At 46.5% G+C, this 27177-nt stretch overlaps 1 protein-coding gene across 4 annotated transcripts in view; it reads left to right on the forward strand.

Annotated features, from left to right (window-relative positions):
- CHD7 (chromodomain helicase DNA binding protein 7) overlaps positions 1-26752 on the forward strand; it is a 192530-nt gene extending 165778 nt beyond the window's left edge. For 3 of the 4 annotated variants that reach the window (XM_058699659.1, XM_058699661.1, XM_058699660.1), the window contains exons 20-38: positions 477-587; positions 676-881; positions 2852-3051; positions 3270-3429; positions 8428-8517; positions 8971-9074; positions 10429-10558; positions 10951-11023; positions 11181-11238; positions 11914-12142; positions 12395-12603; positions 12729-13400; positions 14319-14479; positions 17138-17365; positions 17581-18024; positions 21440-21661; positions 23026-23166; positions 23358-23462; positions 24740-26752. In XM_058699659.1, the coding sequence (XP_058555642.1) occupies positions 477-587; positions 676-881; positions 2852-3051; positions 3270-3429; positions 8428-8517; positions 8971-9074; positions 10429-10558; positions 10951-11023; positions 11181-11238; positions 11914-12142; positions 12395-12603; positions 12729-13400; positions 14319-14479; positions 17138-17365; positions 17581-18024; positions 21440-21661; positions 23026-23166; positions 23358-23462; positions 24740-25678 (4482 nt within the window). In that variant the 3' untranslated portion in view covers positions 25679-26752. The remainder of the gene's footprint in view (positions 1-476; positions 588-675; positions 882-2851; positions 3052-3269; positions 3430-8427; positions 8518-8970; positions 9075-10428; positions 10559-10950; positions 11024-11180; positions 11239-11913; positions 12143-12394; positions 12604-12728; positions 13401-14318; positions 14480-17137; positions 17366-17580; positions 18025-21439; positions 21662-23025; positions 23167-23357; positions 23463-24739) is intronic. The other variant, XM_058699662.1, reaches the window with a different exon arrangement.
- The last annotated feature ends 425 nt before the right edge of the window (positions 26753-27177 follow it).

Below are 27177 nucleotides of genomic sequence, written 5' to 3' on the forward strand. Positions count from 1 at the left end.
TGACTACCTTTATCACCGGCCACATGACACAATTGCCTTGCTTCTCCTCTGAGCCTTTGCACATGCTCTGTCGTGAACGGTTCCACATACTTTTCCTGGTCTGTGAGCTTTTAACAGTCTGGTCCAGGCATTATATTCTGGGGAGCCAGTTCTCTGTCCCAGCAGTGCCCGCCCTGCACCTCCACCCCCTCACGAACCTGGCTAGGGCCCCCCTTTGTATATCAGTTGCACCTGTACGTACCTTTGTTACCTGTCGCTGATCACGCTGTACTGTCATCTTTTGCTTCCTGATCTGTTGAAACCCCTGGACAGAGAGCTGCCTGAGGGACGGTCTCTCATCCTCGCCCACAGACTGCCGCATGTAGCACACAGTGCAAGAACACATACGTGTTTGGCTGACCAAGTAAATGAAAACTGCTTTGCATTTTGCCTCTGAGAAAAGCATCTGAAAGTCATGCATATTTTTCCCCCTTTAGGCCAGTTTTGTTGCATCTGGAAACAGGACAGACATTTCCTTGGATGATCCAAATTTCTGGCAAAAGTGGGCTAAGAAGGCTGAATTGGATATTGATGCCTTAAACGGGAGGGTGAGTGAGAGGTCCTGCTCAAACCCTATCTACTACAAGCCAAGGGTGCTTTTTTAGAAGTTTCAAAGTTATCTGCTGTCTTTTTTAGAACAACCTGGTTATCGACACTCCAAGAGTGAGGAAGCAAACCAGGCTGTACAGTGCAGTGAAAGAAGACGAGCTGATGGAGTTTTCAGACTTGGAAAGTGATTCCGAAGAGAAGCCTTGCACGAAGCCGCGGCGGCCCCAGGACAGGTCCCAGGGCTACGCGAGGAGTGAGTGCTTTAGAGTTGAGAAGAATCTGCTCGTCTATGGGTGAGTCAGACTCACGTGAAACACAGAATTTCATTCTAAATGTCAAATTCTGACCAGCGTAGAGAAGGTATTTTTTGTGTGTCTGGATTTCTGTGACTCCCCGTAGTGCAGCCAAGCAAATGACTTCGCAGCAACTTTGACGGGGCCCAGGGTTGTTTGGTAAAGGTGCTCACGGTTGTTCGGATCCTCGTGGATGGGAAGGAGCACAGCTTTGGCCCTTAAGGAACGATGTCAGATCCAGACTTACCTGTCGGTGACTAATAACGTAGAACGAAGTCTCAAGACCACAGATGCCTTTCCTGTTATAGCTTCACATGCAGTTTGTGACTATAGTAGTCTTTCAGTACTTTTTTTCTGTTACAAAAACCTGTTAAAGGCAATCGTCTTGCAGCTCATCTCAAACATCCAGGGGTGGTTATTTCAACTCCCAATGTGTCGTGTTTGTCCTGCTGGACAACATGTCTCTGAAAGGCAGGAGCCACATCTAATTCATTTCTGAAATCTGTGTGAAACGCCACCCAGTGCTTTGAATGATGGTAAGGTAGATACCTGAATCTCCAAAGAGTTCTCTAGCACACTGTGGGACTGCAGACAAGTTCCAGTCAGAAAAAAAACTGCCACCAAAATAATTTTTCTATAGGTCTGATGATATCCTGCTCTTGATTAGTTCTTCCAGTGGGTTATCATTAAGTTCAGAATAAACACAAACTCTCTATTAATCTGGCCTACAGGGCTCTTATCTGGCCCTTATGTGTCTTGTTGGTCCTTTCTGTGGGTAGCTCAGGCTTCTGTTGGGATAGACCGCCTCATCTCCTTCAGTGTGCCATGCTCTGTCTCATCTCTGTCTTTCTAGAAGTTCTTTCCACTGCCTAGAGTGTGAGCACGCACGCACACACACACACACACACACACACACACACACCCAGTACACAGACTTGCTCTGCCCAACAGCTCCTGTCGTCGACATCAGCACAGGCATCACCTCGGCGCCCTGCACCAGAGAGTCTGGTCTGCACGTTCCATCACACCCATCATGTTGTCTCATGACTTTGAGTAGCAGCCCTCTCCTGTGAGAGCCCCAGTTAGAGCTCCACGAAGCCCGAGACTCTTTTCTCTGTGTCCTCGGGGAAGAGTGCGATGCTAGCAGACACAAAATGAGTGCCAAATCAGTGATTTCTTATGGAATAAATGAAGTTCAGCTGAAGCCCATTCTGTGTCTCAGCAGGACAGATACCCAAGCCCTTTGCTACTTGCACCTGCTTGTATGTTTCAACCTAACCATCAAAGTTAGTAGCTGAGAGTTTTGCCGATAGCTTTAGAAATGGGATCTATCAATGACTCCTAAAGCTAAGAAGTATGCTTCGAGTGCGGTGTCTTTGAGGAAAGGGCTGCCCTCCTCCTCTAGGCATCACTATGTAGTAGACGCCTCCTGGAGGCGGGGCACCGGGTAGGATACTCAGACACCAGGGATGCACCTGTGAGTAGGACAGTCAGGGCCCTGCCTCGGGGAAGGTGAACGAGCGGAAGCGGCAATCAACAGTGAGGGTACTGTGGCAGGGGGCATGGTGCAAAGGGAGAGTCAGCAGCAGGTCTGTCCTTGAATTGGCAGCTCGAGTATTGTCTCCCGCTCCTGAGGCTAGGGGGAACGTAAGAGGGGGTCCCACAGACGGCGGCGTGACTTAATGGGTGGACGTCGCGGATTAGCCCGGGTAAGAGAGAGAGTCCGGCGCTGGGCAGGGAGAAGAGAGTTCCATGCAGAGAGAGCAGCGTGTCCCAAGGCCTGAAGGTGAGGATTAGCCCTGCGGTTTGAGGAACTGAGTACATAGAAGCCAGAGAGGCCCAGGCTGGGGCAAATGGCAGGGCCTGCCAGGGAGGCCAAGGCCTCCCTGACGCTGCTGCCTGCCTGTGAAAGTAAAGCCCCAGATCTAAACCGAAAGGCACCGTCTACATGCTGAGTATCTGCTTTGCAGCTGGGGACGGTGGACAGACATCCTTTCGCACGGGCGCTACAAGCGTCAGCTCACTGAGCAAGACGTGGAAACCATCTGCAGGGCCATCCTCGTGTACTGCCTCAACCATTACAAGGGCGATGAGAATATCAAAAGCTTCATCTGGGATCTGATCACGCCCACGGCGGACGGCCAGACGCGAGCCTTGGTCAACCATTCTGGTAGGTCCGCCTCATGTCGTTTGTGCCGCAGGGTCCCAGAAAGCCACCCAGGACCCTTGTGACACAACCTAGACCCCATATCTCCCTGCCACACATGTGGGGAAATGTCCCAGTCTGACACTGTAATTGGGGTTGTACAAAACTTTTGTTGCTGCTGTTGCTATTATTTATTATTATTATTATTATTATTATTATTATTATTATTCTTACGACTCTAGGTTTATCGGCCCCGGTGCCCAGGGGAAGGAAAGGAAAGAAGGTGAAAGCCCAGAGCACCCATCCGGTGGTGCAGGATGCCGACTGGCTGGCGGGTTGCAACCCGGATGCCTTGTTCCAGGAGGACAGCTACAAGAAACACCTGAAGCACCACTGCAATAAGTACGTTGCCGAAGGGTGTGTGACGTTGGCTGCTGAGCCGTAATACTGTGTTGCTACAACTTTAGTACGTGTCCTTGTTTCTAACGTATGTTTTTGAGAGAGAGAAAGAGAGCGCGTGCGAGCGACGGAGGGACCGAGAGAGTCCCAACTGGGCCCCACCCCGTCAGCGCAGAGCTCGACGTGGGGCTCGAACCCGTGAACCGTGAGATCACGACCTGAGCCGAAGTTGGATGCCTGACCGACCGAGCCACACCCCGGCGCCCCTTTACTGTTTTCCTTGAAACATGGTGCCAAGTCACACACCAATCATATCATAGCTTCAGAAGCCTGATTTGGTTTTTGTGTTGTCGTCGGTGCACAACACAATCTTCCCGTTTAGCCATCTGTAAGCACAACTCAGTGGCATTAATTACTTTCAGAATGCCACGTACCCATCGGCGCTGTCTATACCGCAGAGCTTGTTGTTGATGCCAGTGTGAACTCTGCACTAAACGGTAGCTTGCTCTCTTCCCTCCCTGCCCCAAGCCCCTGGCAAATACCGTTCTCCTTTCTGTCTCCGTGAATTTGCCCATTCTAGGTACCTCGTAAGTGGAATCAGACGGTATTTGTCTGTCTGTGTCTGGCCTTTTTTCACCTAGCATAACATTTTCAGGGTTCATCCACAGAATTTCCTTCCTTTTTATGGCTGAATGATACTCCATTAGACACGTACACCGCATTTTGTTTATCCATTCATCTGTCAGTGGGCGCTTGGGGTGATGGGCTCCTCTCCGCGACTGTGAGTCATGCTGCCGAGAATGTTGCAGATAACTAAGTTTTAACCAAGGCCTGTTAGAGAGCTCCCGTCAGCTTTATATGACCCCACCTTCCACCGACTGCTTTCAGCAGAGGGACTGGGGAGTTTACCTGGAATCTTTTGCTTAATAGCACCTCAGTCGGTGGGTCCTTTTTTCTTACCTGTAAGCTTAGAATCATATTCCTTATCTTTCCTTCCAGAAACTGATTGTATGCCGTTGAAGAATATTAAATCTGAATTTATGTCATTGCTTGGAGCTCTGTTAACGATCCACACATTAGACTAACATCGGCGCGTGCGCGGTTCGTCCCGTGCCCTGAGCCTGCCGTTTCGAGAACCGGTCGTAGGGCCAGCAGTGAACGGTTCTGTGCCACTTGTAGCTTCGTGTGGCCTTGGGCAAGTTCCTCAGCCCTCCTTAGGACTCACTTCTGTTAGCCGCGCAGAGCTCTGCAACAGGATCTCACCTGGATGAAGCAGGATATAAAGAAATGTGTATCTCTCTTCCAAAGTAGCCACAGAAGTCTGAGCACAGCTTCCCGTGGGTGCTTCACGTGGATTATCCGTTTGACTTGTCTGAGACAAGTAGTGCTGTTAGGTTGGTTTTCTTTCTTTCTTTCTTTCTTTCTTTCTTTCTTTCTTTCTTTCTTTCTTTTTTTTCTTTCTTTCTTTCTTTCTCTTTTTCTCTCTTACCTTCCTTCCTTCCTTTCTCCCTTTCTTTCTTTCTTTCTTTCTTTCTTTCTTTCTTTCTTTCTCTTTCTCTCTTTCCTTCCTTCCTCCCTTCCTCCCTTCCTCCTTCTTTCCTTTTCTTTTGTTCTTCTCTCTCTCTCTTTCCTTCCTTCCTCCCTTCCTCCTTCCTTCCTTCCTTCCTTCCTTCCTTCCTTCCTTCCTTTCTCTCTTTCTCTCTTTATCTCTTTCCTTCCTTCCTTCCTCCCTTCCTTCCCCCTTCCTTCCTTCCTTCCTTCCTTCCTTCCTTCCTTCCTTTCTCTCTCTCTCTTTCTTTCTCTCCTTCCTTCCTTCCTTCCTTCCTTCCTTCCTTCCTTCCTTCCTTCCTTCCTTCCTTCCTTCCTTCCTTCCTTCTTTTTCTTTCCTCCTGATTTGCCTGACAAGGAGATGGAGACTCTGGTACTTAGGGCCTCAGCTAGTTAGGGGGGCAGAGCCAGATTGGAAGTCCAGAACAGATGAGGGCAGTGCCCTTGCTCTCAGTGACCCCCACCCCCTCGGATGCCTGCCTTCTCCATGAGGTCACCTGAGCCTCATGTGACATAATTCCCGGGGAGCCCCTGCTGCTCCGGGCTTGCAGTGATGGTGGTTCTTGTCCCTTCGTAAATATGGTAGTGCCTTTGGGGACTACCTTTGATTGCTATCACTAGATTCTGACTGACAAAATTTTTCCTTTTTGAGTCTGTAAAACCATTACCTCAGACCATTTTGGTGCCTCGGAAACGGTTTTGTTGTTACTGCTGTGGCATTATAGCTCTCCCTAAAATGCTGCCCCACTTACAGCTATTAGAAAACTTCTGTTTCCTGTGGTTTATGTCAGCTTTGGGTCAATAGCCCTCTGAGTTCTGGAGGCACACAAACCGGAAGTGAAGTGATTCAGTGTGGGAACAGTGGCTCCTGTGCCCGGGTCCTAGAGTGACAGGGGCAGTAGTTTTCAATTTCCCGTTCTGAGATCAGTAGCGGACTCTTGTGGAGTCCCCTCCCTAATTAGTATGTGAGACGTAGCTAGGGTGCTCTTTGCCCGTGGTCGCAGGAGAAGACCGGCAAGGCTTGCCGTCCCCTCTCTGGAACACGTGAGGAGTCCCTTTTTCTCCCAGATAGATCTTGCCTCGAGACTTCTCAGGGCCTAAAGTGGGGAGAGGTTCGTGACTGGTAAGAGGATAAGAAACGCAAATTGAGGGGCCTCCTAGAAAATAGCCAGTCAGTTCTCTTCAAAAGTTTCAAGAGACAAAGACAGAGGAACTGTCTCGGGTTAAAGGAGATGAAGGGGCAGGAGAGTTCATTGCCATATATGGGCTTGGACTGGGTGCAGGTCCAGAAAACGGTCACTAGTGGGACAGCCAGTCAAATGTGAATGAAGTCTGGGGAGACTCGTTAGTAGGCTGGTCTGTTGGATTTACCAAGGGCAGACTCCTTAGGGTCAGAGCCCATCTCCTGTGTGGTACCTACCACCATCCTGCTGGTGCCCACCTTGTGTTCCACAGGGGCACTGAGCTTGCCAGTTGCACTGGTTCGAATTTTTCCTCTAGAAGAGAGGTGACACTCACAGTTAGCTCTTGAAAGCCTCCACATAACTAAGATTCCTCCCAAAGAAGAAAATTTTGTCTTCTATCAAAAGGGAGAGAAACCGGGGAGCCTGGGTGGCTCAGTCAGTTAGGTGTCCGACTTCGGCTCGGGTCACGATCTCACGGTGTGTGGGTTCGAGCCTGGCACCGGGCTCTCTTCTGTCAGTGCAGAGCCTGCTTTGGAAGCTCTGTCCTCCTCCCTCCCCCTTTCTGCCCCTCCCCCGCTCCGGCTTGTGCTCTCCTTCCTCCCAGAAACAAACATTTTAAAAATAAGAAAAGGGAGCGAATCCATTCCGCTCATGGCCACTGTGCTGAGTTTTGGTGAAAAACAGAATCCGGCCAAGGGTGGAGAGTGCTTCCTGTGTAACTGCCTTTCCTGAGCATCCTCTCTAAGCAGGTCCTGGCCCGTAAGGGCTCTAACCAGAGAAGAAGTGAGGTGCCAGCCATGGAGTGCCATACTGTTAGTTTCCTTTTGCCGGTGCAGTGTGGCACAGCCAGTTTTTAATCCTATCGAAAGAAAACTCTCGAAAAAATTAAAATTTTGCCGTGGGGCGTACTCAGGTATTTACAGCCTCACACCCTGTCTATCTAGAGTCCCCGGTGCTCAAAAGCAGACACCTGGTGGAGAGGAAGGCATATCACGGGGTACCTGGGCGTGTGTGCGGGAGTAGTCTGTTTTGGTGAAACTGCCCGTATTTGTCATTTTGATATTTTCAAGGACACTTGCCACGTCCTGAGAGACAGTGTGCAGTGCTGGAGTCAGGAGGCCTACTCCCAAGTGGTCCATGCTCAAGGTGACCCTGTGACCTTGGATATGTCACCGGTCTTCTGTGACTCTCAGTTTTCACGTCTGTGAAATGGAACTTGTAAGGTGCCCCGCTTCATCGTAGGATTATCGTGAAGATCAGATGAGCTAGTATCTGCAGACGTGACACGTGGGCAGTAACAAGCTCTGTGAGTGAGTGATGGGATCAGCCAGCTAGGGGACAGCACTTAGGCACTCGTCAGATACCAGTCCTGAATGCGGGTCAGGGGATGTCCAGCAGGAGATGCTGGATTCAGAGTAGACGTGGGCCTTCGGGATTTGCCAGGGGGGCTTTACTGAAAGAATTAAGTTTATGCCACCGAAGAAATCCAGACGCGATTGAAACTCTGGCACCTAGAATTCCAAGCCTTTTCAGAAACTTACTCCTTGAAAATGACTAAGAACTTCAAGGAATCGGACGCATTTTAACCTCCTTTGTGCCATTATTTTTTAAGCTACAGCCTAGGCTTCCAGGTAACGTAAACTAGAAAGAATAAATGATGCTTAATATTCCTTCAGGGAGAAGAGTGAGGACCCACCCCCTCCCACACCCCCATCACCGTCTTCCTTTCTCGGAAGCAAAGTTGTATAATCTGAAAAACCTGACATTCCATATTGAGGGTTTATTGTAAGGTAGTAAAACCAGATTTTATATCTCGTTTATTCCTACAACTTCTGATGTGCTTCCAAAAATGGTATTAAGGCAGCAGCTGAGGAAATTTTATGAGATAATGAAGCAGAACAGTTACTGAAAGCCATCTGCTCAGTTGTTTACAAACTTGCTTCAATACTTCAGAGGCAGTGGTAGGGTACGTGTCTAAACTTCACAAGCTGCACTAGGTAGGATGGAATGAAGTGCGCCTGGGCTGGGCTGAGCCCGGTCCCTCTCTGTGCAGCGCGAGCGGTTGCCAGGCAGGCCTGTTGGAAGCCAGCAGAAAGCACCACACAGAGGTGATTATGTGCCACCATCTGTCACGCTTCAAGCCTACCATACAGCATGGCTAATCAGCCTTGGCAGGATGATGGATGAACAGCAGCAGCTGCCAAAAAGCCACTGTTGGCAAACAGTCCTGAAGTGAAGAACTTTTTCCCCCCTCTGTCTTCCTCTCCAGGGTCCTGCTGCGTGTCCGCATGCTGTACTACCTAAGACAAGAAGTCATAGGAGACCAGGCAGATAAGATTTTAGAGGGTGCTGACTCAAGGTTAGTGCAAACGCACGCCGCTCTGTGCCTCCGCGTCATGATCCGGGAGGTCGGGAAACACCGCCGGCTGGGTTTCGGCACCTCCAGAGACCCTCGGGGCCGCGTCTCCTTTTTTGCGCCTGGGAGCACGGGGGCGCGCGACGGTCGTCGGGGAAAGCGTGTGCGGATGTGCGCGTGTCATATAAAAAGGTGTGAGGTGCATGGCTGGTGTTCTGAGGTGACCTTCAAAACGGGGCCCCGTGCGATGAAGTTCATTTCTGGCTACGGCAGAAAGCGACTGCCCGACACCCTTTCTTTTAACCTTTGCCCGCTCCCCCCCCCCCCCCCCACGACGCCCAGATGCTTGTTGTAGGAAGGGGGCGTGTGAGCCCGTGTACCGTGTTTGTGGTTACCCGGGATCCTTTTTTAATCTTACGTGTGTCGCGAACATTATGTGAACGGTTGTCTTTATAGTGAGGCTGATGTGTGGATCCCTGAACCCTTCCATGCGGAAGTCCCCACAGATTGGTGGGATAAGGAAGCAGATAAGTCCCTCCTAATTGGAGTGTTCAAACACGGTAAGTGAAGTTTCTGTCCGACCACGTCTGGACTGTGTGGCTTTGTCGGTAGAGCTCTTCGCGTGCTCTTTTCCAAAGTCATAATATTAATGAGGATAGTTCCAAAGGACTCTTGGCTTCTTCCATTTTCCTCTACTAAAAATCTAATACGAACTGTAAATATCAGATGCTGTTTTTGAATGTTTGTTGAGTCTTTGAGAAGAAAACATTTCTTTCTTGGCTGTAAATAAAACCCAAACCACATTTGTTTTAATAATAGCCAAGTCGTCCTGTAGCTCTCCCTACACTTTGCTTCGAAGCATGGCTCCCCTTGCCAACCCGTGTCAAAGTGGACGGTGGGCTTAACCTCTGCTATTAATCTGTACAAGTGCCTCCTGGGCTTTGTTCCAAGCAATATTTCACAAATGTCAGTGCCGAGAACTCACGGCTCCCCTGAGTGGGATGCAGCCTTGTTAACTTTGAAAGGCTGGGGGATGCAGAACTGGCATGATATATACAGCGAGCGATTCCTGATTATAATCCCAATTCTCTGGGGGTCACGGAGGTATTCTCAGCAGCCCAGCCTGACTAAAGGGGAGAATGATGGCTTATAAAACCTTTCATGATTACAGTTTGGCTTGCGGCTCTACAGCAGTTAGGAGCGGTGTGTTGTATGTAGTACACATCCTAATTGAATTGTGCTGTTCTGCCTACGTACTGCAGCCGCGTTTTGTGAGCTCGGCCTAAAAATCATTTTCCCGCAGTGCACTGTTGGGATCTGCCATTTTCCATCTAGTCAACTCGGGCAGTCAAAAAGCAAATTGCAGTTTGAAAACCATGGAGGGAACGGTGTCGTCTTACTGACATGCATCATCCTAAACCTAATAAGACAGGTTCGCTGGCCTTACGTAGACAGGGGTTTTCAGCCAGCGGTGCGAGTTCCTGCAGGACTGAAGCCGCTCACAGGAGGACGGGGCGGACGCAGAGTACCCTGTGGAGGTCATGAAGGAGCATTATGAAGCCTTTTAAATGTCAAGCAAAATTAGATCTTGGGGAAAATGGGGTCAAAATTCTTCCCAGGCATCTCGCAGTTCTTTTGAACCTGTTTTTCTGGTAGTGTTTGTGGTCATTCGGCTAAGATCCCTGAAATGTAACTCGGCCCCCCCCCCCCCACCCCCGTGCCCCGCCCCACCCCGCCCCACATCTGGCCTGCAGTGAGCGTCCTATGGAATGCTTCCCTAAAACAAGGTTCCTAAGTGACCGTCTCAGCTGAGTGATGAACTTGGTATACCGGGGCAGTGCTGTGATTTTTGTCAGTGATGGCCCTCTTGCTGTTTCTGTGCATGTCCTCTGTGGGCCGGTGGTTATGGCACAGGCTACGAGAAGTACAATTCCATGCGAGCTGACCCCGCACTGTGCTTCCTGGAACGAGTCGGGATGCCCGATGCCAAGGCCATAGCTGCCGAGCAAAGAGGAACAGACATGCTAGCAGATGGCGGTGACGGGTAAGAAGGACATTTAAAAATTTTAATAAACTTTATGTCAGTGTCACATCTATTGGCAGTGTTCAGTTCTTATACCGCGCTAGGCACTGCGTCGCGTCTGATTTGAACTTCCGTGACGTCTACCAGGAGAGTCTGTTTATATGTCATGACGATTATTTAAACACAATGTATTATCTGGATCATCTGAAACATGCTTGTTTTTTCCAAATGATGACACTTCCCCCGCCCCAGCCCCTTCCCCCATGACCGCACGATTCAAACCCTGATAGGGTCGCCTTTGATGTCAAATCCAGAATTAAAATTGGCGCTGGGCAGGCTAGTAGTCTTTTGAGAGCTCCCTCAGTCTGTTGCTTATCTGTACGATTTAAACGTTTTTTACAATTTTGATACAGGGGAGAATTTGATAGAGAAGATGAAGACCCGGAATATAAACCAACCAGGACTCCATTCAAGGATGAAATAGACGTAAGGACTTGAGTATATTGACTTTTACGGCACCAGTAAAATATTATATGCCCATATATGACTTGTTAAACTTTATAGATGGTGGCCTTCTCCTTAAAAGATAAAGCAAAGTGAAACCCCAAATTGAAACGATTCTGTTTCTTGCTTTGCTTTCAAGGAATTTGCAAATTCTCCTCCAGAAGATAAGGAAGAATCCATGGAGATCCGCTCCACAGGTAAGGCTCCGCAGAAGCCCGCAGAGCAGAGCAAACTATGCCGTGAGGCATCGCTCACGTGTCTGCCCTCGGCTTCTTCATGAGTGTCGTTTCTTCTACGCCGACTCGTCCCTTTGTGAGTCATTTTAATTCTTGTTTATTTTTCATAACATTGAATTTCCTTGATGAAATAACTGTTTTTTGGATTAAGGTAATTTACATGTATTTATTTACCGGTCAGCGGAAACATTTCAGCATCTTTAGAAATCTGTCTCTTGGGAGTAGGGAGGGCATTTGCTAGGTGTCTGAAATAGTGCAAGTTTGTAGACTACTGACCTTCCCTCTAACGTAAAATAATCAGCGAGCAATCATGTGATTAGCTCTTATGTTCAAGATTGGTATGCCAAGCTCATTACAGGAAAACATCCTCATTGTCGTTCGTGGCATAAAGTATATTTCTTTACGTAAAACTGATGAGTAAACATGCTCCCCCCCCACCAAGGAGTTAAAAAAGAAGCAGTTTGTAAGTTTCATACTAATATTATCCTTTATTTATATTTTAAAAATGAGAGCACGAAGATGCCCTTTCCCACACTGTCATCTGAATGTTAATGAGTCATCTTGTTTTGATGGAAAATCCTGTGTATTGCGAGATTGCAGCTACACATTTCAAAAATATTTTTTCCACTTCCCCAGGCAAGCACAGCGAGAGTAATGCTGAGTTAGGCCAACTTTACTGGCCCAACACCTCGACCCTGACCACCCGTCTGCGCCGGCTCATTACTGCCTATCAGCGCAGCTATAAAAGGCAACAAATGAGGCAAGAGGCTCTAATGAAGACTGACCGGCGGAGACGGCGGCCTCGGGAGGAAGTGAGAGCACTAGAAGCGGAAAGGGAAGCTATAATATCTGAGAAACGGCAAAAGTGAGTTTCTGCAGGGTTTTACTGAGCTCCTGGTATGTGCCTCTCTTCTCTGCCCTTCTCAGCCGGCAAGAGGCGAGAATCACGTCCCAGATAATGATCAAAGAAAGTGTCGGTACATCAAAGCTGTCTGTCTGTCTCTCGCCCCCAGAATAAGTACCATACATTAAGTGTAGGGGACAAGGGGAAAAGAATTAATAAACTTTAAGCCTGTTTACTCAAGTACAGTTTAAGCTAATGTCTTCTTGCTCATAGGTGGACAAGAAGAGAAGAGGCTGATTTTTACCGTGTGGTATCTACTTTTGGAGTTATTTTTGACCCCATGAAACAGCAGTTTGACTGGAACCAATTTCGAGCCTTTGCCAGGCTTGACAAAAAGTCTGACGAGAGTTTGGAGAAATACTTCAGTTGTTTTGTGGCCATGTGTAGGCGAGTGTGTCGAATGCCCACTAAGCCAGATGATGGTAGGTTCTTCTTGTAACGAAAGTTCTATGGTAAAAGGCCGAATAAAGTGAAAAATAGAGAGTGAACAATTGAAAGCGTACTCAGGTTTTTTTTCCAAGTGAATACAATTGTTTTCATGTTACAGAACCACCTGACCTCTCCTCCATGATTGAGCCAATCACAGAAGAGCGTGCCTCTAGAACTCTCTACCGCATCGAACTGCTGCGGAAAATACGCGAGCAGGTTCTTCATCACCCTCAGCTGGGAGAGAGGCTGAAGCTCTGCCAGCCGAGTTTGGATTTGCCAGAGTGGTGGGAATGTGGGAGGCATGACCGGGACTTGCTGGTCGGCGCTGCTAAACACGGGGTCAGCCGGACGGACTATCACATCCTCAATGACCCCGAGTTATCTTTCTTGGATGCGCACAAAAACTTTGCCCAGAACCGAGGGGCAGGTAACCTGTCCTCCCTGACTCCACTGGCCGTTGGATTTGGCCAGACTCCTGCCGTCCTCCCGTCTGCTCACGCCCAGGAAGAGAAGGCTGCGGGACAAAGCGAGGGCAAAGCGGAGGAGTCTGGCGGCGTGACCACCCAAGAGAAACCCGAGGGGAAGGAGGAGGAAGAAGAGACCGACGGCAGGGAGAAGGACAGTAAGCAGGGCTGTGAGGCCGAGGCGAGCTCTGTGAAAAGTGACCTGAAAGGGATGGAGGTCGGTGCCGACACAGGGCCCAAGTCTATTTCGGAAAAAGGTTCTGAAGAGGACGAAGAAGAAAAGCTGGAGGATGACGATAAGTCAGAAGAGTCTTCCCAGCCTGAAGGTAATGCCTCGCCATTCGGTCCTCTCTCCCGCCCCCAGCGGGGCGGCCGTGACAGGCCATGGTTTCCTGTCACGTGACAAGGGCTCTTGTTTAGGTTTTCAGGGTAATTTGTGTACACGTTCCTCTGGACGGGTGGTGTCAGGTTATGCTTAGGCGTACGTTTTGCTCCGATGTGGCGTGGAAACACGGTGTTTCGAGCAACTTCAACGCCCAGAAGGGTGTTACGGGCACGTAACAGTTTCCAGATTCAGAGGAGGGGTCAGCTTGATGGTAGTGGTATCAGAAGAATTCCAGATGACTTTAATTTGGACAGATACACGTGAAGGACAAGGGCCATTCACTGAATAAATACTGGTGATTATTTTAAAACAAATGATGCTTAATTTTAGTTTTAAATCAGAAGTAAAGGGTAGAAGTACAATCTGAAAATAACCAGTGTTCTTTGCGAGTCTCAGTGTGGTTGCTGTTCCCAACACAAAGGAAAACTGAATAAAGCATCCTGTCGCTCTGTCCCTCTGGAGCTGGGGCTTGGTGCCCTGGTGGGTTGTTAGCCTCCCTCCCGTGGGCAGGGCTGTGGGGCCGGGGCGCGGGGGACCACATGGCACGGAGAGGCTCTTGAGTCAGAGACCTGCCTGTCATTCCACCTCCTCCGAGATGCACGGGCACAGTGTCACATAACTAGTGATGTCACCTCCCTAAGCCCGTCTGCTTCTTCATCCATAAAATGAGGAGAACACCATCTGCACGAAGGGCCCGTTAGCAGCTTTAACAACACGATTGTAAGATGCCTAATACCATAAAGTAGGTACTCAATAAAATGGAGCCGAGTGGTATTCAAATCTTTTCACCCTGTCCTCTCTAAACTTCTTTTCCAGTGATACTGTGGTCGTGAGTAATGCACACTAACTCATTTCTTAGCAGGAGCTGTCTCTAGAGGGAAGAATTTCGATGAAGAAAGCAATGCCTCCATGAGCACCGCTAGGGATGAAACCCGAGATGGGTTCTACATGGAGGATGGAGACCCTTCAGTAGCTCAGCTCCTTCATGAAAGAACATTTGCCTTCTCATTTTGGCCTAAGGTTGGTGGGGGTTTTGGGGTTTTTGTTTTGTGGGCCAAAAAAGAGTGGGGGGCACGGGGAATCATTCTAGTTTGATTTTTCAAGTAAGTGTAAGGTCAACTTTGACACAGGGTATGAGGACTGTAGATTTTTCTCATGTTTTAAAGTCTGTGCGGTACTTTAGTAACAGGATAGGAGAGGTGACATGAAAGGAAGGTAAAAAGAACTCTTCATATGGATCTTTGGCTCCTTGAGGTGTTTTAGGCTGGCGATCACGTTGTGCAGTATGGTCTATGGCTTGTTGTTTCCACAGACTCACCCTGTAGCAAAATGAAATGTGTCCAGGTCTTTCTCTTTCCTTCCTTTCTTCCTTTTTTTTTTTATTTTTTTATTTTTTATTGTGGTAAAAACTACACAACATGAAATTTATGATCTTAACCAATTTTATTTATTTTTTATTTAAAAAAAAATTTTTTTTTTTTTTTTTTTTAACATTTATTTATTTTTGAGACAGAGAGAGACAGAGCATGAACAGGGGAGGGTCAGAGAGAGAGGGAGACACAGAATCCGAAACAGGCTCCAGGCTCCGAGCGGTCGGCACAGAGCCCGACGCGGGGCTTGAACTCACGGACCGCGAGATCATGACCTGAGCCGAAGGCGGACGCCCAACCGACTGAGCCACCCAGGCGCCCCTGATCTTAACCAATTTTAAATGTACACTTCTGTAGTTCTAAGTATATTCACATCGCCATAAGATCTCCAGCGTGTTATCTTGCATGACTGAAACTTTATACCCACTAAACAGCTCCCTCTCTCCTCTCCCCCCAGCCTCTGGCAACCACTACTCTCCTCTCTGTTTCTGTGGATTGACTGCTTTAGATACCTTGTCATAGGAATGGAATCACGCAGTAGTCACCCTTTCGTGGCTTGCTTATTGCACTTCTTGTCATCTGATGCTCAAGGTTTATCCACGTGGCAGCATGTGACAGGATTTCCTTCCTTTTTAAGGCTGAATAATATTCCATTGTGTGTACATATCACATCTTCCTCTCTTCATCTGTCCTTGGGACATTTGGGTTCCGTCCCCTTCTTCCCTTATTATAGTGCTCCTGTGAACACGAGTATGCGAATATCTGTTTGAGAACCGGCTTTCAGTTCCTTTGGGTATATACTCAGAAGTGGGATTGCTGGGTCACGTGGTAATTCTATTTTTAATTGTTCTGAGGAGCCTCCATACTGTTTTCTGTAGCAGTCACACCATTTGCCATCCCGCCAACAATGCACAAGGGAAAAATATGTGGACGTTTAAAAAATGTGGGTTTTAATTTTTTTTAAATCTGAAACAGAACTTTCAGAGTTAAGACACCTTCATAGGTTTGGAAACTTAGCCCGGGAGAGGGTGGGCTATTGACCCATTTGCTCCAAACAATTATGAGGTAATTCCAAATGTAGTTATCTGCAACCAAAAGCAAAATGGAAATTACTTTTTTGGCTAACTAGCATAATTTATGATAAATCCCTATGTAATTTGGGTCTGTTTCTTTGGGGTGGGGACATAATCATTCTAATCACCGTAACAGGGCTGTCTGGTTTAAAACAAACAACACAAAAACAGTCTCAGTTGACTCATCCCCAGGCTGGTCTTCCACAGTGTCAGCTATGTGAGAAACAATGTGAAATTTTTAGCTGAAGAGTGTACTATCAAAGACATTTTTTTTTTTTCTCTGTATTCTCTGTTATGCTGATCTCCCTTATTGAGTATAGAAGAGTTTCCCAGATCAGTAAAAAGTCTGTCGTGGCAGACACTTTTAATCTATGGAAACTGGGCCTAAGAGCTGTAATTAGAAATTTTTAATGTACACGCTTCAATGAAATTTGAAGTGATAATAGGTGGGGAATGCAAATTGACGTTCATTAGGTGTTCCTAGGTTGGGGCCCGTTTTGTAATGCTGAACTTTATTAATAGTGACGCTAATGATGTCCCACTTCCTGGGACACATTTCGATCCAGCCTGCGGATCTGAAGCACCAGAACATCCAGAAGCTAAATGCAGGGTTCCATTGTTGTCTGCTGGTGTTCACCAACAATTCTTTAAACTTGAACAGAAGTTACTCTGGAAATATGGGGGATATTTTAGAGATGGTTACATAATGTTTTCTCATTTGTGTGATCCGGTGTTGATAGTTGAAAAATACTGGGTTTTCTATGTTGGGGCTATCTTAGGACCTCCCACCACAGCAAAGTAGTTTTTGTGGATTTTGTTTATTTACTCACTTGTTTTTCGTTTTCTTTTACTTTTTGCCCACTGGTTGAGTTGTTTTTTTTTTTTTTTAATTTAATTTAATTTTTTAAGTTTATTTCTTTATTTTGAGAGAGAGAGAGCAAGCAGAGGAGGGGCAGAGAGAGGGGGAGGGAGAGAATCCCAAGCAGGTTCCGCTGTCAGCACAGAGCCCGATGTGGGGCTCCAACTCATGAACCGTGAGATCATGACCTGAGCCAAAATCAAGAATTGGACACTTCACCGACCGAACCACCCAGGCGTGTCCTGCCCCCCTCCCCACCCCCCCGCGATTGCCTTTGAAACCTTTTATGCTCTTTAGCATCTTGATGGAAATATTTATCTAGTGATTTTCACCCCGTCTTTGTTGCAATTTTGTGTGACTTTTCTTCTCCCTCCAGGACCGAGTAATGATAAACCGATTAGACAACATCTGTGAAGCCGTGCTGAAAGGCAAATGGCCAGTAAATAGGCGCCAGATGTTTGATTTCCAGGGCCTCATCCCTGGTTACACGCCACCCACCATGGACAGTCCCCTGCAGAAGAGGAGCTTTGCCGAGCTCTCCATGGTCGGCCAAGCTAGCATTAGTGGGAGCGAGGACCTCACGACTTCTCCTCAGTTGTCAAAGGTGAGTTTGTTTTGCTGTTTAGAGGTGAGTCTTTGCTCAGTTTGGAAGCTCGTGTCTCACTGGTCCTACTCAGAGTCAAGATGGCTGCCGTTTCCTCAGCTCTTTTTCAGCAGTTATGCATGTTTAGTTCCTGAAGCTTCTTGTTCTTTTTTCTGAAAGCCAGCCTGTTAGCAGATACAGTTTTGGCTCACTGTCGTGTTGTAATTTTTCAATAGGAAGACGCCCTAAACCTCTCTGTCCCTCGCCAGCGGAGGAGGAGGAGGAGAAAAATTGAAATTGAGGCCGAGAGAGCGGCCAAGCGGCGAAACCTCATGGAAATGGTTGCTCAGCTGAGGGAGTCTCAAGTGGTCTCAGAAAACGGACAAGAAAAAGTTGTAGATTTATCAAAGGCCTCAAGAGAGGCAGCAAGCTCTACCTCAAATTTTTCGTCTCTTACTTCAAAGTTTATCTTGCCTAACGTCTCGACACCGGTGTCCGATGCCTTTAAGACTCAAATGGAGCTGCTCCAGGCAGGCCTGTCACGCACACCCACGAGGCATCTGCTTAACGGCTCCCTGGTGGATGGAGAGCCTCCCATGAAGAGGAGGCGGGGAAGGAGGAAAAACGTGGAGGGTCTTGATCTGCTTTTCATGAGCCACAAACGGACGTCATTGAGTGCAGTAAGTTAAGGAGCTCACTTCCATTGTGTGTGCCCACGGTGGCAGCCAGAGTCCCTGCCATTCTGACGACACTGGCCTGTGCTCCTCTCAGGGATGTGGTATTAAAGCTGGCTTCTTCCACTAAAGAAATAGGATCACAGTGAACACTCGTGGTTCTGGGCTGAAAAATTGTGTCGAGCATTGATACAGATCACTCGGCCTGAACCAAATGTAGCTTGAGGATTTATTCCTCCCAAGATCCTGATATATTGATTACTCTCGGAAGACTAGCCCAAAACAAAAACACGTTCTTCTGAGCCTATAATTGTTATCTCTGAATTCCTGAGGCGGAAAGAGCTTCTGCTCTTAAAAATATTGTTGTTTGGGGTTCTGACATTTATTAGATTAGTATAAATGTTGAGTTTCAGACTGGAGATTTGTGTTCATATACAGAGCTAGTGATGGCAAATTCTCCTATCTTTGTAACTGCAGCTGTTTTTAAAATCTCAATCGAAAAAAAAAAAAAATGTGTTCTAGTTTAGGTTTGTATGAAATGTATGTGCCAATGGATTTTGACATTTTCAACTCAAAGGAAATGAGGACAGTGGGACCAAAATAACCCCTTCCCTAATCTTCAGTCACCCCGCTTACAAATGCACTGCCTGGGCAGTGATGAGGGTTTTACCCCAAAGAACCCAATTTCATGTAGTCCATTTTTAAAAGGACAAATTGGTACCAGGCATCTTAAGCCTTATCGATTTGGAACCCGGATCAGCATAGGGACACTGGAGCTGGTTTGTGAACGAGGAGCCAGCACTCCAGGAGAGACTCTTTCCCTGGGCAGGTGGGACACAGTTTGGGAAACACTGGAATTTGAAACAGGGAGGAGGGAGACGTTTCTTTCAACAGTTCTTACTTTTTCCAACCCTATTCTTATTTGGTCATTTTTTATTTCTTAAATTTTTTTTTTTTAAATGTTTTTATTTATTTTTGAGACAGGGAGAGACAGAGCATGAGCAGGAGAGGGGCAGAGAGAGAGGGGGAGACACAGAATCTGAAACAGCCTCCAGGCTCTGAGCTGTCGGCCCAGAGCCCGACGCGGGGCTCAAACTTACGGACTGTGAGATCATGACCTGAGCTGAGGTCGGACGTCCAACCGACCGAGCCACCCAGGCGCCCCGCTATTTCTTAAATCTCAAGAAAGCCAAATAACTTAAAAGGGCAGTAAAAGGAGAGGTTGAGTTAAAGGTTAGAAATGACAAAATAGCATTCACTGGGATTTGCCCTCTGGTGGGGTCTGACTGAAACAGAAGCTTCTGGGTGATTAGAAGTTAATTTCAAAATTCGTTACCATGTACCAATCATAATAATGGTCATTTCTGTTGAGCATATGATTACTTTTAGAATCTTATAAAAATATACCTTGTAATCGATCAACTGTGACTGGTTATTCCCTAAGTTCAAATGCCGTTTCTAGGTGTGTGGTCCCCAAAGTGTACCACTAGTGATTAGCCTCCCTACTCGAAACCACCCTAACACTTGGATAGATTTTGTTCCCTGAAAATCCTTTCTCCATAAGCATCAACATATTGGTGAGTTTCTGCATCTCACACCTCTATTTATTCACTACTGTATTTAATATTTGAATCGTAGCACATATTTGTCTGTGGTCCAGGCATCAGGAATTAACAGTGTGAACCAGGTGCTATTTCCTATTGTAACTATGTACTCTGTGTTAAACTTCAGGCTGACTTTATGCACTTTACCTATTTTCAGTCATCCCTAAGAACTTATTGATGTCTTTCCTTTTTCTAAAGTCACATAAGCAACCCAGCTCAAAATTCCTAAGAGATGTTAGAGAATGTATTTTTAAATTTTTGTTTCTTTTACTGTCAAATGTTAGAATTTAGGGGTTACGTACTTGGTATTGTGCAAAGTTATGTGCATGCACATAAAATACAAGGAAAATGCTGATTGAGCTATAAATAAATGGAATAGTAAAGAGGTATAAAGGTCAGCAATGTTACTTATATGGAAGAAGACAAGTCCTAAAATCTTTCATGGTGTATGTACTCAAACTGGAGACCATTTTGCGTTGCCACGAAAAGTAAGGATATAGGCATCCTACATGCAACGACATGGTAGAAGTTGTCTCTGTGTGCGCCCCCTGCCCCCTGCCCCCCCTGCCCCCCCCCCCCAAAGTACAATGCAAAGAATAAGTATTAAACAAGTGCTTGCACTGGAAAACTCACAGTGTTTAAGATGAGTGACTGATAAATAATATTGCATCCTAGCTGTGAGGCATGCCTGGGGTACTTTGTGAGCCCAAAGGAAGAATGGGAATGGAAGGAGAAGGATACGGGCAGAAACAGATGAGGAAGTTTCCTTAGACGTGGTCATACTTTGGTTAAGTTTTGAAGATTGTGTAGGTGTTGGTCATTTGAAAAGAGCTTACAGGGAGAACATGTGCAAAGGCACTGAGGCTAGAGACAGCCTTCCATGTTTGGTAAACTGAAAGTCATCGGCAGCAGGGGAACTCGATGAGGAGGTGAAGTTCGACAGAAGTGAGCTTGGATACAAGGTAGGATATAAATCGGGGAGGGCCTTGGCTGCCATGCTAAAGAACTTGGATTTTATCCTGAAGGTGATGGGGAATTCAGTTACCAAATAGTTTCAATAGTTTAACTAGTTCCTAGTTAAACTAGGAAGAGTGCATTTTAGAAAATCGACTGCAGTACAGCAGTGTGGAAGTCTGAGAAAAGAAGAGCGGAACTAGAATCAGGGAGACCATTTAGGAATATCACAGTAATTTGGGGTGGGGGTGGGCAGTGATGAAGAACTGAGCCCAAGTAGAAGCAGTAGGAATAGACAGTGGGCTGTCAGAAAAGTTGTCTAGAGGTTGGAGTAATAGTGTGGGGACCACCGGTTGGACAGTGGTAGAGAACAGGCTTCCAATTGGACGTGATATTTTCAGTGTTGCCTCACACACCTGCTACAAAATATTGTCCTACCAGTAAAATTGTACGGTTCAGAGAGTGCCAAAAAGCTATGCACGAGATGGCTGCTGGATTCCTTCAATTATAATTTCTTTAGTGATGTTATCCCGAGGTCCCCGAGAGAGATTGAGAGGCTACCTTTCATGCATGTCAAGCTCAGACTACACTGCCCGTGCCCTAGTGGCTTAAGATCTCAAACATGGAGCATTGGTGGGCTGTGGATTTCCTCCCTAATTACTTAATTCTGTAGTGTGGAGAGTGATATTAAAGTTTCATCTTCTAATTTGAGAGCCGTTCCAAAACTGACAGTGTTTCAGGTAACTTTTTTCCCTTTTTGGCCAGAGATCCATTATGCTAGGATAGCATTTTCTTGGGATAAGACATTTATTTCTGTAATCTCTCATCCTATGAGAATTCAGACCACTGTCACCTTTCTGCAGGAGGATGCTGAGGTGACCAAAGCTTTCGAAGAAGATATAGAGACCCCACCTACAAGAAACATTCCTTCTCCTGGACAGCTGGACCCAGACACGCGGATCCCCGTGATAAATCTTGAAGACGGGACTAGGCTGGTGGGGGAGGACGCTCCTAAAAATAAGGACTTAGTTGAATGGCTGAAGCTGCATCCTACTTACACTGTTGATATGCCAAGTTATGTACCAGTAAGTATCGCAGAGTTTAGTTGGGAGGAGTCCCGTGAGGGTAGCCCTCACGATTCCCCGGTAGAACACAGAAATTCTTGGTCTTTCTGCCTCATCTCGAACGTTCCCCAGTTTCTGTCACTGTGTGTTTTACATTAGAAAAACTGGCTTCGAGTCAGGAAGGAAAGCTCATAGTTACTTGAAGATGCCCATTATGCAGTCCCTTACTTCCTCCTTCCACCAAATAGACATGATTCTTCAGTTATTCTTTACACGGCCTGGTTTTCAGGTGGTCTCATTAGAGGGATGACACTCACGAATGCACTTTAATTGGTTCAGACCAGGTCTGACGAGCACAGAGTACTACGAAGCTGTTACTTGCAGAAATTTGACTAGCTAACAACAGCCCAAGACTTTATTAGCTTCTCTTTCGAACAACTAACACTTATGCCTTCCCTTAAACATTAAACAGTATCTCCAGATGATTTGTCACATAAACTGCTTGTAAGCTGGCAGCACAACAAATCTTTTACTTCCTATGTACTTAGTGACTGGTTTTTTAAAAAAAAACTTAAGTGTAGGATTTCACATTTTATTTCGTTGAGTTCAGCTCGAGTTGAGTCCTTGCCATTCAGAAGGGCCCCTCCTGCACGGGGCCTTTTATCCCCGGGTTGCTCCTGTCCATGTACAGTTTGTATCATAGACATGAGGTCATCTCTGTGTTCATCCACGTCACTGGGTAGAAATTAGTAAGGGCACTTGAGAAAGTTTCCTTTAAAGATACCGTGACTTAGTTAAACATTTGAAGAAAAGGCTTTATGTGGGGTTACTGATAAACAAAAGGAAAAGCAGACTCTCAGCTTACGTGTACAAAGAGAAAAATAGTTTGTTTGTTTTTTTTAAAGAAAATTTTAGTTTCTGATAACTAAAACGATGCCCAAACCTTCCATAGTAATTGAAAATGGCATGACTGGGGGCACTTGGCTGGCTCGGTAGGTAGCGTGTGCAACTCTTGATCTCCAGGTCATGAGTTCGAGCCCCACATTGGGCATAGAGATTACTTTAAAAAAAAAAGAAAGAAAGAGAGAGAGGGAGAAAGAAAGAAAAGAAAGAAAAGAAAGAAAAGAAAGAAAGAAAGAAAGAAAGAAAGAAAGAAAGAAAGAAAGAAAGAAAGAAAAAGGAAGGAAGGAAGGAAGGAAGGAAGGAAGGAAGAAAGAAAGAAAGAAAGAAAGAAAGAAAGAAAGAAAGAAAGAAAGAAAGAAAGAAAGAAAGAAAGAAAGAAAGAAAGAAAGAAAATGGCTTCACTATTCTGTCATTTATGCAGGAAAGAGTAAGTACTAAATACAATATACTAAATACGTATTTGGGGGCTTTTTTTTTTGCAGAAGAATGCGGATGTGCTGTTTTCCTCATTTCAGAAACCGAAACAGAAACGACATAGATGTCGAAACCCTAATAAATTGGATATAAACACTTTGACAGGAGAAGAAAGGGTGCCTGTTGTCAATAAACGAAATGGAAAGAAGGTGAACGTTTGGGAAAGGGAAATGATCTCCCTGTGTGATTTCTTATCCCAGAAAGCAGCATTTTATCCTTTTTAAGGAAAAACAATCCTGGTTTCTTCTAGAATATCTGTATAGGATACGTGCGTGTATACCGGGGAAGGGGGGTGGGGATGTACGCGCTTTTAGATCAATTTCCAAATGCCTCTCCCCAGATGGGTGGAGCTATGGCACCTCCGATGAAGGACCTGCCCAGGTGGCTGGAAGAGAACCCTGAATTTGCAGTCGCTCCAGACTGGACTGAGATAGTGAAGCAGTCTGTAAGTACGAACTGGGCACTTCCATCAGGAAAGGGGTTTATGCAAAACCGTTGTCCTGGGCTTTTCTTTATTTTCCGTTGACCATTAATTATTCAATTATAACTTATTCTTCACTTAAAAGACATAATAAATCATCGTTTTTCCTCTTGGTATATCATTAATCCAAAGTGGAAGAACTTGACAGCTCTGATTTACAAGGACGGTAGAGGAACACGCATTCACGGTCTTGGAGGTAGACTCACTACGGGCACAATGCCCCAGGTAAACCTGGTTATTAACAGCTCACCTGTAGGATGGAATTCGTGGTGGTTGAGGTCACTAAGGTTAACTGGGAATTTTGATTTTAAAAGAAAGAATACAACTTCGCCTAAAATTTTTTTCCACTTCCGTTTCTTCCAAAAATATTAATTTGTTAATGTCTGGATTTCTTTTTGTTTACTTGTTTCAAGTATACACTACAATTTCGTATTTTTCTTTTGACCTACGGTTCCAGCAGTCTTAGCACATGTATAATTTCTTGAAGAACCACCACCATAATCAGAATACAGACAGTGCCCTCATCTCCCCCCACCCCAAGTTCTCTTGTAGTCTCCCCTCCCCCTCCCCCTAGTCCACAGCCGCTGCTGGTCTGCGCTCCATCCGGGGTTTTGTCTTTTTGAGGATGCCCTGTAAGCAGAGGCATAAATGATATAACGTTTTTAAGAGGACTTTATATTGAGATCTATCCAAGTGGTTGCACGTGTCAGAGGTTTGTCCCTTTTTACTGCTGAGCACTCCTCCGGTACAGGTACGTGCCCCTGTGTGCGGTTGTCCATCACCCATGGAGGGACATCTGGGTTGTTTCCAGACTTGGGCAAATATGAGTGCAGCTGCTATAAACCTTTGTGTACAGGTTTTGGGGTGAACACAATTTTTGTTTCTCCAGGGTAGACGCTAAAACGTAATTGTAGTTAAATGTTCCAGACTTTCCAACTTCATTTTGATGTGTTGTTTCTCGAGATAGTTACGGACGCTGACAGCTTGACCTTCACGTCACCGGTAGAGTAGCCTTTAACCATTTTTTTGCAGTTCGCCATAATTCCGTGAGTTAACATAGTGCCAACAGATAGACTTTCTTCTTTCGTTAAGTTTCACCATTGAGCTTTTAGGAGGGAAATGACTGCTTGTGTATCTCCACTCAGTGTCGATTTTCAGCGCATCACAAAGGCCCACCCTGAAATTTAAGTTTTCGCCAGCGACGTTTATAGCCACTGTTTGCCTGTCCCCGTTTGCTTCAGGGTTTTGTTCCCGAGTCGATGTTTGACCGCCTTCTCACTGGCCCCGTGGTGCGGGGGGAAGGAGCGAGCAGGAGAGGACGAAGGCCCAAGAGCGAGATCGCCAGGGCGGCCGCGGCGGCCGCGGCGGCCTCCACCTCCGGAATCAACCCCCTGTTGGTGAACAGCCTGTTTGCCGGGATGGACCTCACGAGCCTTCAGAACCTCCAGAACCTCCAGTCTCTCCAGCTCGCGGGGCTCATGGGCTTCCCTCCAGGACTGGCGACGGCGGCCGCCGCCGCCGGAGGCGACGCCAAGAACCCTGCGGCCGTGCTGCCCCTGATGCTGCCGGGCATGGCGGGCCTGCCCAACGTGTTCGGACTGGGCGGGCTGCTGAACAACCCGCTCTCCGCTGCTGCTGGCAACGCCGCCGCCGCCGCCGCCGCCGCCGCTGCTGCTCCCGGGCAGGGAGAGCCGGAGGACGGCGCCCCGAAAGCGGAAGAGAAAGGCAACGAGAACGAAGACGAGAACAAAGACTCCGAGAAAAGCACAGATGCTGTTTCGGCTACTGACTCTGCGAATGGATCTGTTGGTGCTGCTACTGCCCCGGCCGGATTGCCCTCCAACCCGCTCGCCTTCAACCCTTTCCTCCTGTCCACTGTGGCGCCAGGCCTCTTCTACCCGTCCATGTTTCTACCTCCGGGACTGGGGGGATTGACACTGCCTGGGTTCCCCGCGTTAGCAGGACTCCAGAATGCCGTGGGCTCCAGCGAAGAGAAGGCCCCCGACAAGGCCGAGGGGGGCGCCTTCCAGGAAGAGGAGAACCTGGACGGCAGCGACGCCGAGGAGAACCCGGAAAAGACCGCGGGGTCCTCCGTCTTCGAAGACGAAGGAGCACAGGGTGAAGAGCTGGACTCGCTCGATGGGGGGGATGAACTAGAAAACAACGAAAATGATGAATAACCAGTACCAGTTCCAGTTCAAGTGTTTAAAACTTTTGACAAGTGGTAGTCCTACTGTTTACACTCACAGTTAATGTTCATACCTAGTTTTATAAGCTGTTCTGTAACATAGTGTAGCAAAAAAGAAAAAGAAAAAAAAAAAGTCCAAGTCATGTTATACAGGTGTGTCAAAAGGTATCTTGGTCATTAAGTATTGTGCAGTGCATTATTTATTATCCCTAGGAGAGATGAAATTTGAGAGGTGATCATGTCTTTTTAAGGAAACTTACATAATGCTCTGCTTCTTTTTTTTTTTTTTTTTTTTTTCCTTTTGGTACCATTGGTATTATAATAAAGAGCAATTTGTAACTGAGTGGCACTAATGGAAGGAAGTGCTGCTCAAAGGAAGTATGAAGTTATATATTTAATTTTTTAATTTTAATTTTTTTGCTGTGAAGGTCAAGATGAAATTTACCATACATATCATACTTGCTCATTTGTTTCCCTTTTGACTGTATGGGGGTTCCCACACTTGCGCATCCACACACATCCATACACTCTGACAATCTCCACGTTAGTGTGAACGTCTCTGTCCCGAGGCGCAGCAATAATAAGGCAGCTGTTGAATGTGAAGGGTCCCTTTGGAAATTAACCTACTGGGAGGGTTCTTGCCAGACAGAACTACAGTTCCATTGTCTCGTGGTCTTGTAATGCACTGGTATAAACAAAATAAATAGATAAATAAAGAGTGAGAGAAGAGAGAATCAGGTACCTTTTTTAAATTAAAGGACTTTGTTACTTTAGCCACAAAGCTAAAACAGCATTACCTCAGCTCTAAACTAGCCTTGAAGTTTACAGACATGACTTTGTAAATGTATTGTTTTTCTTTGTTGTGATGTCCTTTTATTTTTTTCTTTGAAAACTGCTATCATGTAAGATAAAATGTAAATTGCTGCCAACTGTAGTAATGATGCTTTTAATAAAAGTGACCCATGATATGCAGAGATGTAATTAGAGAATGTAGTATGTAGGGGAACTGGTGTTCACTCTATTTTTTGTATTCGCAATAGATGCAAATACAGCATTCTGGCCTTTGTACGGTTTCTTGCTATATCCTCTTATCCTAGATTAGCTGTTAGTAATATGCTAAACTGATTGTCTTCAGACTAGACAGGACGAAAAACCTTAAATTACCTTCGCGTAATTCCACTCCAGATATCTCCGCAGAACCACAGACAAAAACCTCCTATTACTCCCTCAAAAGGGCATCTGAGACTGAGAATACTTTAAAATGTGTGCAGCGTCTGATAATGTGGTACACTAAAGAACAAAAGGGCAAAAGAAAAATGAGGCTTTAATAGGCAGAATATCTAGGTCATTTATCCTTGGTTAATGGGTAGGAAAACACAATGCCGGAGTGTCAGCAAGGGACACAAAGACGCTCTGGTGTCCTGCGGGCCGGTGCTTGATGCCAGAAACGGTGTGGAAAACCCATGTGGGATTAAAAGAGGCCCGCTTAAG

Source organism: Neofelis nebulosa, chromosome 14 (genome assembly GCF_028018385.1).
Source record: "Neofelis nebulosa isolate mNeoNeb1 chromosome 14, mNeoNeb1.pri, whole genome shotgun sequence".
Classification (NCBI taxonomy): Eukaryota; Metazoa; Chordata; class Mammalia; order Carnivora; family Felidae; genus Neofelis; species Neofelis nebulosa.